The sequence below is a fragment of the Mobula birostris genome, chromosome 3 (genome assembly GCF_030028105.1).
Source record: "Mobula birostris isolate sMobBir1 chromosome 3, sMobBir1.hap1, whole genome shotgun sequence".
Classification (NCBI taxonomy): Eukaryota; Metazoa; Chordata; class Chondrichthyes; order Myliobatiformes; family Myliobatidae; genus Mobula; species Mobula birostris.
This window is the reverse complement of record NC_092372.1, coordinates 215,832,477-215,846,463: the sequence shown is the minus strand read 5'-3', so window position 1 is coordinate 215,846,463 and position 13,987 is coordinate 215,832,477. Positions and strand designations below refer to the sequence as shown.

The 13,987-nt window shown below is 40.2% G+C and overlaps 1 protein-coding gene across 6 annotated transcripts in view; it reads left to right on the top strand.

The window, feature by feature from the left end:
• LOC140195561 (NEDD8 ultimate buster 1-like) overlaps positions 1–13,612 on the top strand; it is a 43,503-nt gene extending 29,891 nt beyond the window's left edge. For all 6 annotated transcript variants that reach the window (XM_072254096.1, XM_072254093.1, XM_072254095.1 and 3 more), the window contains exons 11-15: positions 2,337–2,489; positions 5,788–5,937; positions 7,352–7,441; positions 9,216–9,387; positions 11,794–13,612. In XM_072254096.1, coding sequence (XP_072110197.1) covers positions 2,337–2,489; positions 5,788–5,937; positions 7,352–7,441; positions 9,216–9,387; positions 11,794–11,957 — 729 coding nt within the window. In that variant the 3' untranslated portion in view covers positions 11,958–13,612. The remainder of the gene's footprint in view (positions 1–2,336; positions 2,490–5,787; positions 5,938–7,351; positions 7,442–9,215; positions 9,388–11,793) is intronic.
• Positions 13,613–13,987: the final 375 nt, after the last annotated feature.

Below are 13,987 nucleotides of genomic sequence, written 5' to 3'. Positions count from 1 at the left end.
TGGAATTCAAAATACACTCTGCACCATGTAGAATTGTCTGCAAGTTCCACCTAAGTACAACTGTTATATTTTTCTTTTGAATACAGACCAGTTTCTGTCCCTATTGGTGTTGGACTGTCAGATTTTATGAACTACCAAATGCCATTAATACCCCAACAGAATTGTTAACTTCTGGATTTTTGCAGTATTATGTATTTCCTCAGTGAACTTAGAAGTTTAAAAAGGTACACTTTAGATGAGACCCTGGTGGTCAGCTTACAGGGAACTAGGGAACCACGCAAAATGCTAGAGGAACTCAGGTCGGGCAGCATCTATGGAGGGGAATAAACATTTGATGTTTCGGGCTGACACCCTTCATCAGGGCTGTGTTTTGATATAGGCACTTGGCCCAAAACAGCAACTGTTTATTCATTTCCATAGGTTCCACCTCAGATACTGAGTTCCTCCATTTTGTGTGTGTGTGTGTGCGTGCGTCTCTGCGTTTCCAGCATCTACAGAATCTCTAGTGTTTAGGGAACTGGGGAGTCGAACAAAAGCACAGGAACTTGGGGCCCCAGTGAGACAGAGGGGAGTGTGGCATCCTGGGCCTCTGAAATGAAAGGGAATGTGGCAAGCATTACCTGCTAAGCTCTATACTGAACCATCCAGAGTTCCAGAGAGTTGGATGGCAAGTTGTTGGCCTCTACTGCGCTTGAGTATATGGCATGTCTTTTTAACGTTAGATCTTTATGAAGAAGTAAATTACCTGTGCTCCAAATCTTACCTTGAATGCAATAAACTTAAAATGTGGGCCAGTTTAAATGAAAAAGATGCCATGTTGCCTTTTCTGCTGTGTGGCTAGTTAAATGCCAATATTTTCATGGTTGATGTGTTAACTCATTGCCATTTGCTTTACACCATGCTGACACTCAGCACACATGTAAGCATGTCTGAATGTCCTGCTCCCCCCACCCTAACTCACAGACACACACACACTCATCCTGAATTGGCCGCTACATCCTCTTTTGCTGCTGTTTCATATATTTATATGACTGCTTGCCCTTTTATAATAGTACCAGTAACATTATACTGTCTCACATAAACCTGCACCTTGCACTTTATATCAATCTGTCAGTCTTCAGCCCATGTCACTCAGGGACCTGTGCTAATTTTACTTTGTGACTGTCTGTGCTGGATCATAACTCTGTGCTATGTGGTCTGTATGAGTGTCTGTGGATTGTAACTGTTGAGTGATCTGTGTGAGTGTCTGGATTGTAATTCTGTTCTATGATCTGTGTGAGTGTCTGTGGATTGTAACTGTTGTGTGATGTGTGAGTGTCTGTGGATTGTAACTGTTGTGTGATGTGTGAGTGTCTGTGGATTGTAATTCTGTGTGATCTGTATGAGTGTCTGTGGATTGTAATTCTGTTGTGTGATCTGTGTGAGTGTCTGTGGATTGTAATTCTGTTGTGTGATCTGTGTGAGTGTCTGGATTGTAATTCTGTTGTGTGATCTGTGTGAGTGTCTGTGGATTGTAATTCTGTTGTGTGATCTGTGTGAGTGTCTGTGGATTGTAATTCTGTTGTGTGATCTGTGTGAGTGTCTGTGGATTGTAATTCTGTTGTGTGATCTGTGTGAGTCTGTGCTGGATTGTAACTGTGTGTCTGTGGATTGTAATTCTGTTGTGTGATCTGTGTGAGTGTCTGTGGATTGTAATTCTGTTGTGTGATCTGTGTGAGTGTCTGTGGATTGTAATTCTGTTGTGTGATCTGTGTGAGTCTGTGCTGGATTGTAACTGTGTGTCTGTGGATTGTAATTCTGTTGTGTGATCTGTGTGAGTGTCTGGATTGTAATTCTGTTGTGTGATCTGTGTGAGTGTCTGGATTGTAATTCTGTTGTGTGATCTGTGTATGTGTCTGTGGATTGTAATTCTGTTGTGTGATCTGTGTGAGTCTGTGCTGGATTGTAACTGTGTCTGTGGATTGTAATTCTGTTGTGTGATCTGTGTGAGTGTCTGGATTGTAACTGTTGTGTGATCTGTGTGAGTGTCTGGATTGTAACTGTTGTGTGATCTGTGTATGTGTCTGTGGATTGTAATTCTTTTGTGCGGTCTGTGAGTGTCTGTGCTGGATTGTAACTGATCTGTGTGAGGCTATGTGGATTGTAACCACGTGCTATATGTGTTAAGTTTTGCACCTTGGTTTCAGAGGAACAATGTTTTGTTCATTATATCATGTGCATGGTTGAATGACAATAACTTGAACTTGCACCATCAGTTTGATTGCTACCCAAGTATCATCTCATCCTGTGTTTAACAATGCTCATTCATAATTCAGCTGTTGGTTTTCTTTCTTCAGGCAGAAGTATTATTGGCAAAGCTCTCTGTGGATGATAAAAAGGTTGTACAACTTATGAGTCTTGGGTTCACGGCCCAGGAAGCACGGTTAGGTTTGCGAGCCTGTGATGATGATATCAACTTGGCTGCCTCTCATATCTACCAGAGGAGAGAGGTAACTATAATATTAGGAGTCTCTAGTAGTCTTTCCAACATGTTTCTAATTGTTGACTTGTTTGTCATTGGTTCAGAAGTTTAAATTACACTTCACACTGCGTTGGACAACATAATCAAAACCATATTCTTCCCTCCCCTCCCACCCCCTAATTGTTCTCTCTTCTCCCTCCTTCCATCAGCAGAAGATATAGAGCTCCCACTATTGAGTTCAAGGGCAGCTTCTATCCCACTGTTATTGCAATCTTGAATGACCTCTTGTACAAAAAATAAAATTCATGATCTCTCAGTCTGCCTCGTCATGGGCCTTGCACCTTACTGCCTGCCTGCTCTACACTTTCTCAATAACTTAGCAGTTAGACCCACAGCCACCGGGCTCCTGAACTTTACACCACAACTATGAACTGATTCTACAACCGACAGGCTCACTTTTAAGACTCTTATGAACTCGTGCTACAGTCAAAAACTATGACACAAGCAGGCACTTTGGCCCATCTAGTCTGTGCCAAGCCATTTAAACTGCCTACTCCGATCAACCTGTACCTAGACAATGCCCTCCATACCCCTCTTATCCATGTACCTATCCAAACTTCTCTTAAATGTTGAAATCTAGCTTGTATGCACCACTTGTGCTGGCAGTTTGTCCCACATTCTCATGACCATCTGAATGAAGAAGTTTCCTCTTGTGTTTCCCTTAAGCATTTCACCTTTCACCCTTAACCCATGACCTCTGGTTGTAGGCCCACCCAGCCTTCGTGGAAAAAGCCTTCTTGCATGTACCCTATCTTTACCCATCATCATTTCGTATACCTCTATCAAATCTCCCATCAATCCACAACATTCTAGGAAATACAGTTCTAACCTATTCAATGTTTACTTATAACTCAAGTCCTCCACTCCTGGCAACATCCTTGTATATTTTTTCTGTATTCTTTCAATTTTATTTACATCTTCTCTGTAGGTAGGTGACCAAAACTGCACACAATACTCCAAATTAAGCCTCACCAATGTCTTTACAACTTCAACATAACATTCCGTCTCCAGTACTCAGTACTTTGATCTATGAAGGCCAATGTGCCAAAAGCTTTCTTCATGGCCCTACTTGTGACACCACTTTCAACTGATTATGGATTATGGACCAGTATTCCCAGATCCTTTTGTTCTCTCGCACTCCTCAGTGCCCTACTGCTCACTGTGTGAGACCTACCCAGGTTGGTCCTCAAAGTGCAACGCCTCACACTTGTCTCTATTAAATTCCATCTGCTATTTTCCAGTCCATTTTTCCAGCTGGTCCAGATCCCGCTGCAAACCTTGGCCTTCCTGACTGCCAATCTTGGTGTCCTCCCAAAATTTGCTGATTCAGTTAATCACATTATCATCCAGATTGTTGATGTGTTCTCAGTATTCTTAATTTATTTGCATAATTTGTTGTCTTTTGCACATTGATTATCTTTGCATAGTTTTTTGTAAATTCTGTTCCATTTATTTTCTTGTAAATGCCTGTAAGAAAATAAATCTTTGGATTGTATATGGTAATATACGTACTTTGATAATATTACTTTGACTATATTGTATTTTATTATTGTTTTTCCCTCTGTACTATCTGCTCCATTACTGTGCATGCCACGTCCTGACCATTCAATTAGTTTATTGGCCCCTATAATGAGATACAGTGGAAAAGCTTTGCTGTGCATGCCATCCATACAGATCATTTCACAACATGCATTGAGACCACAAGACATGAGAGCAAAATTAGGCCATTTGGCCCATCAAATCTGCTCCACCATTTCATCATGGCTGATCCATTTTTCTTCTCTGCCGCAATCTCCTGCCTCTTTCCCCCCCCCCCCCCACCGCCCCCAAATCCCTTCATACCCTGACCAATCCAGAATCTGTCAACCTCTGCCTTAAGTAGATACAAAGACTTGGTCTCCACAGCTGCCTGTGGCAAAGAATTCCACAGATTCACCATTGTCTGGCTAAAGAAATTCCTCCTTATCTCTGTACTAAAACGATGACCCTCTATTCTGAGGCTGTGTTCTCTGACCATAGGAGACATCCTCTCCACATCCACTCTGTCAATGCCTTTCACTATTCGATAGGTTTCAATTAGGTCACCCCTCATTCTTCTGAATTCCAGTGAATACAGGCCCGCAGCCATCAAACACTCTTCATGTGACAAGCTATTCAATCCTGGAATCATTTTCATGAACCTTCTTTGAACCCTCTCCAGTTTCAGCACATCCTTTCTAAGATAAGGGGCCCAAAACTGCTCACAATACTGCCTCACCAGTGCTTTATAAGGTCTCAATATTACATCCTTGCCTTGAGGTCATACTTGGTAAGGAGGAGAAATTACAAGACTGTCAGAGTAGCTTAGGAAAAGATGGATGTGGACTCAACAGGCTGGGCATCATTTTATTTCATTTTGTAACCATTCTTGTGATAGACACAACTTGGGTGTACCTCGCTGGCTGGCATAGCAGACATGTGGTTTTATCGAACCCTGTATTTTGAATGTGCCTTTGGCATACTTCTTTGGTATTCTCCAAGGTAGTTGGTCTATTCACAACGAAAAATAAAAGCAGAAAGTTCTAGAATACCAATCAGGTGTCATTTATTGGAGTTAACAGTTGATTAATTTTCTATTTAATAATTTGATACAGAGCAACAATGGGATCAGGACTATAGTGATATCTTTATTTTCATTTAATTTTATAACATTTGTATATAATATATAACTAAATTATTTTTATATTTATTTATAAATGAATATTGTCATTTTTTTCTCCATGCAGCACCAACACGCCATAGCAAGTTCCTAATTCATAAATGTATATGGTCAATAAACTTGTTCCTTGATATCATCTTAAAGGGAAAATGGGTAGATTAGTAGAAACATAGTCATGTCCTTGCGTGTGATGAGACCAAATAAGAACCATTCACTTTTAGATGAGCACAGCAAGTAAAATTAGAGATCTAATCAGGTACAGTATTTAGCTTATCCACTGACATTAACGCTTGCTTGGGAAGTGGGCAAACACATTGATAGCTTAAAAGCACTACTGCAGGTCTGCTGGGAAACATTACACCTAGCCACACCTGTATCATCATGGTTTGAATACACCCCATGCCAGGGCCACTGTCCATAGACATCTCTTCCTCCAATTTTCTCTTTTTTTTAATTCATGCTTTTTTTTTCCATTTGTTTTTCTTTGAATGACCAAAATTTGATTTTAAGAACTTCTGTTTTAGCTTAAGGGCATGAGACGTTTGATAGTATGTTGTGTATCTTGTAGGAGAAAGCTGAAATAAGAGGAAAAGAGAGAGCAGAAAGGAAAAGGAGAAAGCAAGAAGCTATAAATTCCCTCATTGCCATGGGCTTTTCAGAAAAAGCTGCTACCAAAGCATTTCGATCGGCCAACAATAACTTGGAACGTGCAATGGAGGTCAGTCAATCCCACTGTGTTGTGAACTATATTTCATTCGTACATGGGAGGGAAAAGGATGCACTGTGTTCTTCTTCCTAACCTGGGCCCAAAGCTTGGAGAAATTCTGAAATTCTGCAGATGCTAGACATCCAGAGTAACAGCCACAACGTGTTGGAGGAACTCAGCAGGTCAGGCAGCCTCTATGGAGGGAATAAATGGTTGACGTTTTGGATCAAGAACCTTCATCAGGAGTTTCACATGTCGAATCTTGTCATGGCCATTGCTGAAATTGATGTCAACTATATCCATTGCTCTCATCAATACACTTTTTTTTTTACCACTTCAAAAACTCATTCAAGTTGGTCGGACTGGCTATCTCCCCAAAAAAAACATGCTGTGACAATCACATGTTAATTCCTGCCTTTTTCCAAACACAATTTAATCTGTGCCTTGTATCTCTGGAAAAGTTTTGTTGTAATTGTGCACACAAAGGTGTTCTGGCTGTTGGAAGGGCAGAAGAGGAGGTGGAAGAAACTTCTTGGCTCAAAATGTCAACTATTTATTCCCCTCTGTAGATGCTGCCTGACCTGAGTTCATAGAACATAGAACATTACAGTAGAGACCCTTCAATCTAACCTTTCCCTCCTACACATGTAACCCTCCATTTTTCTATCATTCCTCCAGAATTTTGTGTGTGTGCTGCTTGCTTGTATCCTGATTGGGCTTATCCTGCCGACTACGCCAAGGTGTAAGATGATGAGAGGCATTGATCGTGTGGATGGCCAGAGGCTTTTTCCCAGGGCTGAAATGGCTAGCACGAGAGGGCACAGTTTTAATGTGCTTGGAAGTAGGTACAGAGGAGATGTCAGGGGTAACTTTTTTTACGCAGAGAGTGGTGAGTGCGTGGAATGGGCTGCCGGCGACAGAGGTACAATAGGGTCTTTTCAGAGACTCCTGGATAGCTACATGGAGCTCAGAAAAATAGAGGGCTATGGGTATGGACATGTTCAGCACAGCTTTTTTGGGCCGAAGGGCCTGTATTGTGCTGTAGGTTTTCTATGTTTCTGTGTTATAGACTAAACGTTGAGGCTTACACTTCTGGTTACTGTGTCGGTCAGAAATGAGCAGAGTGGCTGCAGAAACAACACTGATCCTGCCAGGTGAAGTACATGGGCCGTCCTTCAGCTCCATCGCTGCAACCTATGGGCCTTATTGTTTGAAGATCTGGCCCAATACCTGCACTTGCCTTTAGCATGCTACAAAGTGCACAGAGCTGTCTGTAGTGAATGAGATATAGTGAATGGTGACACAGTAGCAAGGCTGTTAGCATAATTACTTCACAGCATCAGCGATCATTGAGAGTTTAATTCCCATCGCTATATATGTTGCAAAATTTTGAAGGGTCCTCAAAATTGTCGATGTATTTTCTCAGATACTTCAATACAGCTCTGAGCACGTCTACGCAGAGGATGAAGCTGGACCAAGTAACAGTGTGCAAATCTCTGATGAAATGATTAATCAGGTCTGTTTCTGTTTCCCATTTTGTATAATTTGCACAAGCAAGTGGAATTATTGTTTACTTCTGAATCTGCAATAGGCCCTTGCTGTTTTAACCACATCACATATTCCTAGTCAAGATTCAACATTGTTCATTCTTCAGTACTGAGTGTAAAGAAGAACAAAATGATTGTTAGTCTGGATCAGATGCAACATAAAAAAATGTAATAAACATAAAGAACACAATAAATATAAAAGCAATCCTATACAATATAATATACAAGTGACTGTTACTTAGTTTCCACTCTTAGTTAATTTTTCCCCTTCTGGGGTTCAGTTATATGGCTGTAACTACTTTCTTATGACCCTTTTGAAGGAAGAAGGCATCATGTTCTCTCTTCATTTCGTATTTTAACTTAATCCTTTCATTGCTATAATGGGAAGAGAAGCCACAATGTGATATTCCTCCACCTCCCACAATTGTTTTTTTCTCTATCCTATTGATGCTTATAAGCAGGATAGGTTCTGAACCTTGGCACTTTAATTGAAGATAACATTAATGCTGCAGTTGACAAAGTTTACTTGAGTGTAGAGCTTTGTGCGTGTATGCTGTAAGTAGTAGCAATATCGTCTGACTGCCAATGATTGAGCAACTGTTTAGATTCAAGATTTAAAAAACTTTATTGTCATTCTAACCGTACATCAGCTCTGCAGGGCAGAATGAGACAGTGTTTCCCAGGAGCAGTGCAATCATAACATAACAAATGCAACACTGAATTATAAACATAACAATAAATAGTAAAACACAACAGCTATATGTCAGTTAAAATTAAGTTATAAGTGTCCAGTGCGAGTTAAAAGTGTCCAAGCAGAGTCAGGTGGAGCAGCTATTTAGCAGTCTGACTGCCTGTGGGAGGAAGCTGTTCAGTAGCCTTGTGGTTTTAGTTTTGATGCTCCTGTAATGTTTGCCTGATGGCAGAAGAACAAACAGTTCATGGAGAGGGTGTGAGGGGTCTTTAATGATGTACCGTGTCTTCTGGAGGTATCGACTCTGAAAGAGGTCTTGGACAGAAGGTAGGGAGACCCCAATAACCTTCTCTGCTCCCCTAACCACCCTTTGCAAGGCTTTTAGATGATTATTCCACAGAGTAATGTTGAATTGGAGTTGAGGGAATCACCAGTCAACAACTAAACTAGTGTGTGATAGAGTAGTGGTTAGTGTAACACTATTACAATCCAGCAACCTCAAAGTTGAAAGTAAAGTTATTATTGAAGTACACATATCTCACCATATACAGCACTGAGATTTGATTCCCGAGACAGGGTGGTAGAGGCAGGAAATCTCAACGTTTAAGAAGCACTTAGATGAACATTCAAATCACCAAGTCAAAGAGAAAGCTGTTGGACCAACTATTCTTACATGGTATTAGTATGGTTACTGATGGACATGGTGGGCTGAAGGGCCATTTCTGCCTTGTATGGGAGTAAACAGGAGCACCCGGGAGAAACTCTTGAGTCAGAGAGAGTGCATACTTGGCGCAGAAAGCAGAGGTCAGGATCATCTATTATTTAGGGGCTTGTAGATACAATGTGCCAAATTGTCTCGTTCAATGCTCTAATATTCTGATTCTAATGCAGTTCCATTAAAGTGATAGCCGCATATAGAAACACAAATAAGCTGGGGAAGATCTGAAAGTTATTTTTAATTCCTGATCCTGCTGATATTACTGACTGCAGGTAGTTACAAGTAATCCATTCGGTAACATCTTCTGTCTTTGCTTTCAAAAAAATATATATAGGTGGCATTCTTGGGTTTCGATCACTCTGCTGCAGAGATCGCCCTGAGGAGATTTAACGGCGATATTGAACGTGCTGTTCAGGCATTAATGAATCACGGTGGATACCTACCTTCAAGTCTGCTTAATTCACCCCCTTCATCATCATCGTCACCCGAGGATATGGAGGTCGAAGGTGATTATGATGCATTGGCTGACAAAGCTGAACCATGCTTGGCAAAGAGTGAATATATAAAAGTATTGAAAGAAGGATCAATAGGCATTATGATCATGACCTCTAAACCCTTTCACCAATATTGAATTGTTTTTTTATTGTGTCACTCTTGGTGAAGGGGAAACAAGCAAGCTACTTGCAACGAAAGTATAATAGAGGTGTTTAAGAGGCTATGGGATAGGCATATTCATGTGCAGGAAATGAAAGGACATTGTGTAAGCAGAAGAGATTGTTTAGTTGGGAATTTGATGACTATTTTAGTTTGGAATGCCAATGTTGATGGTACGGCCTATTCCTGTACTGTACTTTTCTGTGTACACAGGTGAGCTGCACAAAATGCATCCAGGTCATTACTATTCCCATTTCTTTTATGGTGCCACTGTGTGCTGCCTCAGTCCACCTGTTATTGGAATCCCTCATCCATATGTATTACTTGGTCCTACTACTCCAACATCTCCATAAACTAATCCTGTGCTCCATAGTCCAGAGCATTCCAGTTACGTCGCATAGGAGGTTCACGAGGATGATTGAGGGGGTTAACACGAGGAGCATTGGGCCTGTACTCACTGGAATTTAGAAGAATGCGTGGGAATCTCATTGAAACCTACCGAATGTTGAAAGAACTAGATGGGGTGGATGTGGAGAGAATGTTTCCTATGGTGGGGGTATCCCGAACTAGAAGGCACATGGATTCAACCTCAATCTACATCATCAAAGCCTTGCACCAGATTGTCTACCTCTGCTGCACATTCTCTGTAACTTTAACGCTTTATACATTCCATTATTGCTTTTCCCTTGTATTACATTGATATTCTGATCTGATGAAATGAAAGGTACTGATAGCATGTAAGATAGTTTTTTACTGCATCTCAGTGACAATAAAATATCCATTTACTAATTTTGGTCCTTATTCTCTCTCTGCCCTGACCTCTCCTACAGCCCCTCATTATCTCCAATCCTCTAATTCAATTCTTGTAATCACCCCCAAATTGAATCTCTCCACCACTGGTATTGTGGTAAAATACTGAGTGCACTATGGATCCTGATGAAAAGATAACGATCTGAAAAGTTACATCTTTCTCGCCCACAAATTACGCCTGATCCCTGTTGATTTTCAGCAGTTTTCTATTTAAATTAATATTTCAACTATCTGCAGTTGCTGATTTTGTAACGCCATGGTGTCCTAAGAAGATATAGCATGAAAGTGGATCGTTCAGCCACTAGGTCTGCACCTGCTGTCAACCGTTCATTTGTACCAATCCTGTTTGTCCTGCATTCTCAGTTTCCAGCAGTGAGAAGAGAATTTCTACTGAATACATATAATATTTGCATGGACTTTGAACACTTGTGTCCCGGAGTTGTTTTAAAGCACAGAATAATTCTCAAGACTAAGCATTTGAATTTGTATTTTAGACAATCTACTTTGAACCATTTGGTCTGTCTCTAGTTCAAGTTCAACTTGTCCCTTTTGTTCAGGTCAACATGCCCCAAAGGTCCAGGAACCTGAATCCCTCTTTGCACCATCTACAGTACTCTATTCTCTGACTGTTCAGTCGCTGGCACTTTTCTGTAATTCTGTGTCAACTCAAACCTCCGGCCCTGAGAATTATTCTGTACTTGAAAGCAATCCCAGTGCATGCTTTGTGGTCTTAGATCACACTGGTCACCTGCATTGCCCAAGCAAGTATCACATGCATTTAATAGAAAGTATGTAAGCTTGGTTTTATACATTTTTCACAATTTTGGCATTTTCCACAGTGTTTTACAACCAAATAAATATTTATTGACCTATATATGATACTATTTCATGTTGTTTTGGCATAACTCAGTTGCTATAACACCACTTTGGATTTGACCTCATCCTTCATGGAGCCATTAGCCAAAAGGCTAAGAAATTTGTGTTGCTGCTATGTGAACTTGGGTACAGTCATTTGGCAGGTGAATTATCTGTGATCCCTTACCTCCAAGACGCAGTAATGTTATCCCATTACATATACAAATATTAGGCTTTTACACAGTGGTGGGTTTGTAGAGTATTAGGGACATTTAAGAGACTCCTGGGCAAATGGATGAAATAAAAATGGAGGGCTTTGTGGCAGGAAAAGGTTAGATCGATCTTATTGTAGGTTAAAAGATTGGCACAACATCAAGCCTGAAAGGCCTGTACTGTTCCTGTTCTAAATTTATCTGTGGCTACTGATAGCAACCAGGCAAAGGTCCTGCTGAGGTACATGCATCTGTAATATAACATGGATTTTTTCTTAACCTTGCAGTTAAATCCAGAAAATTTTAAGCTTTGTTCAGAGAATAACCAAGGCACAGTTGCAATGCTGTAAGAGACTTGTGCTCTTCATTTCCGTCTTTTAGATCCGTCGGAGGAAAAACAAAAAGAACGTGAAATTGTGGAAGAGGTTTTGGCCGATATCCCGGAACATGAAGAAGACTACCTTGATGTGACCCTAGAAGAGGAAAGGGAGGTCGTTATCAAGTACAAGACTTGGCTACAAAGTTCACAGCAATCTACCTCATAATTGGCAAGCATCGAAGCAATCAGTACTGGACCTTGGTCTCTAAATTGTGCCTCATGCCCTTTACAAACATTTGCCTTTTTGGGGCAATCCGTCAGCTTTAGTTTCTAACTTTGTCAATGATTGACTGCCAAACTCATTTTTATATTAAAAATATATATAAAAGGGCCCTTTGGTGTCCTTTTAATCAAATGTGCTTTTTTTTGAATAATTATTAGTAAAACTGACAGTTTGCTCTTGTACCTTTTGCAGCAAGTGCAGACATCTGCTTTAGCAGCATTGAGCCTTTCCAGACTCTGTACTGGTGTGTAAAATGGATATTGGTGTGGTTCCCATTTGTACTGAGTGATTGGCTTTGGCCATTCAGTTACCATTCACGTGACTTCTCTTGGATTTTGGTAACACGTATACTGAAGTGTTAACTCACCAAGATTGGTGGTGCAGAAGATGCTTTTGTCCATTTCAATTTAATCAGTCAGACAGTGAATAGTGCCATGAAAATGCTGAATTGCAGCAGTCATTGAGTTTTTGAGAGCACAACATTTAATTGTAACCCTTAATACAAAATAGATATGGATCAGTATTAAAAATTGTTTTCTCTGGTCAGGGGTACTTAATGACATGTAATGCTCTGGTTTCATGCACCAGTCAGTGTTAGTTTTGACTGTACAGCATCCTGCAAATGGAGGATGGTATTTTCCAGGTTAAGTATTTTTAATCGGACATAATGCACAGGACAGTCCACGTGTATATTCAAGGGTTATCCGTGTCTCGTACAGAAGTTGATCTGTGGAGATCTGCAAGGCAAAGTAATCACTCCTAGAATGAATAGGAGCACCTGGACTTGTTTATGTGGAGTTTAACCATATGTTTCAAGTACTGAGGGCTGCATGTATCACATGCTTTCCTCAGTAGCCTGATTGTGATTGCTGACCCAAAGGCTGTATCTGAAAATTTTCTGCTACTGTCTCTGCATATTCTAACAAAAGACATCTGGAGTTGCTTATATTTGAGTGGCAGGACCATATCAGTTGATTAAATATAAATGAGTGCAGTTCTTGAAAGGCACTGCTGCAAATTGATGGATATTTAAAGTTGTAAAAGTAGAAATCTTCTTTAAACTTGGCAGAAAAGTTAAAATAGAAATTGTATGCAACCTTATTTTTGAAAAAATGTATTTTCTATTACTGGAATGCAATTTGTGTACAATGTCAAATTTTCAGCAATAACTGAGATGAATTTATAGGGAAATGCTTCATTAGCACTTATTTCTGGATTGTACAGTAAAACTGAATTAACTGTTCACTAGAGCTGCTTGCAAAACACTGACAGAGGCAGGCATTTTGAGAGTTCTTGGACGTGGGCTTCCATCAATTACTGTAAAATCAATTACTGTTTATCAGACTCTCATCAAATGACCACGTTCTGAATTTACCAGCCTGGCCATATGTGTCACTTTTTTTTCCAAATCCATTTGTGGGGTTGTACTTCAAACCTTAGATCCCTCTCCCTTTACTGTTTTATTTTCTTTCTGTTAGTGACAACCATCTTGTTTTTTTTTCCTTAAAAATTAATCCATTGCCTTTATTCTTAGAAGTATAATTTTTTGAACATAATTTGAGTTTAAAATTCTCAAATAAAATATACTGAGAAATGCATGTTTCGATTTTGTGTTGATATTTTAGAGCTAACAGCTGTTTGGAGGGGAAAAATGTTTTGACAATGTTAATTTATCAATGCTTTAAGGATTATGTCAGACATCCCAACTCTCGCGGAAGTTCCGGGAGTCTCCCGCATTTGAATAGTGGTTCCCTGATCCCCGCAAATTATATACAATATCACAGAAATCAATTTTTTTGAGAGTGAGCGAGAGAGCAAGCGAGAGAAAGCGAGAGCACACCATGGCAGAGTGTTCCAAAAAAAAAATATAAAATGTACGTCACCCCAGACTACACTAAAGTGTACCCCTGCCTAATAGGGGTCAAAAATAATGATAGTGTTGCTCGCTGCACTGTTTGCAACAGTGACTTTTC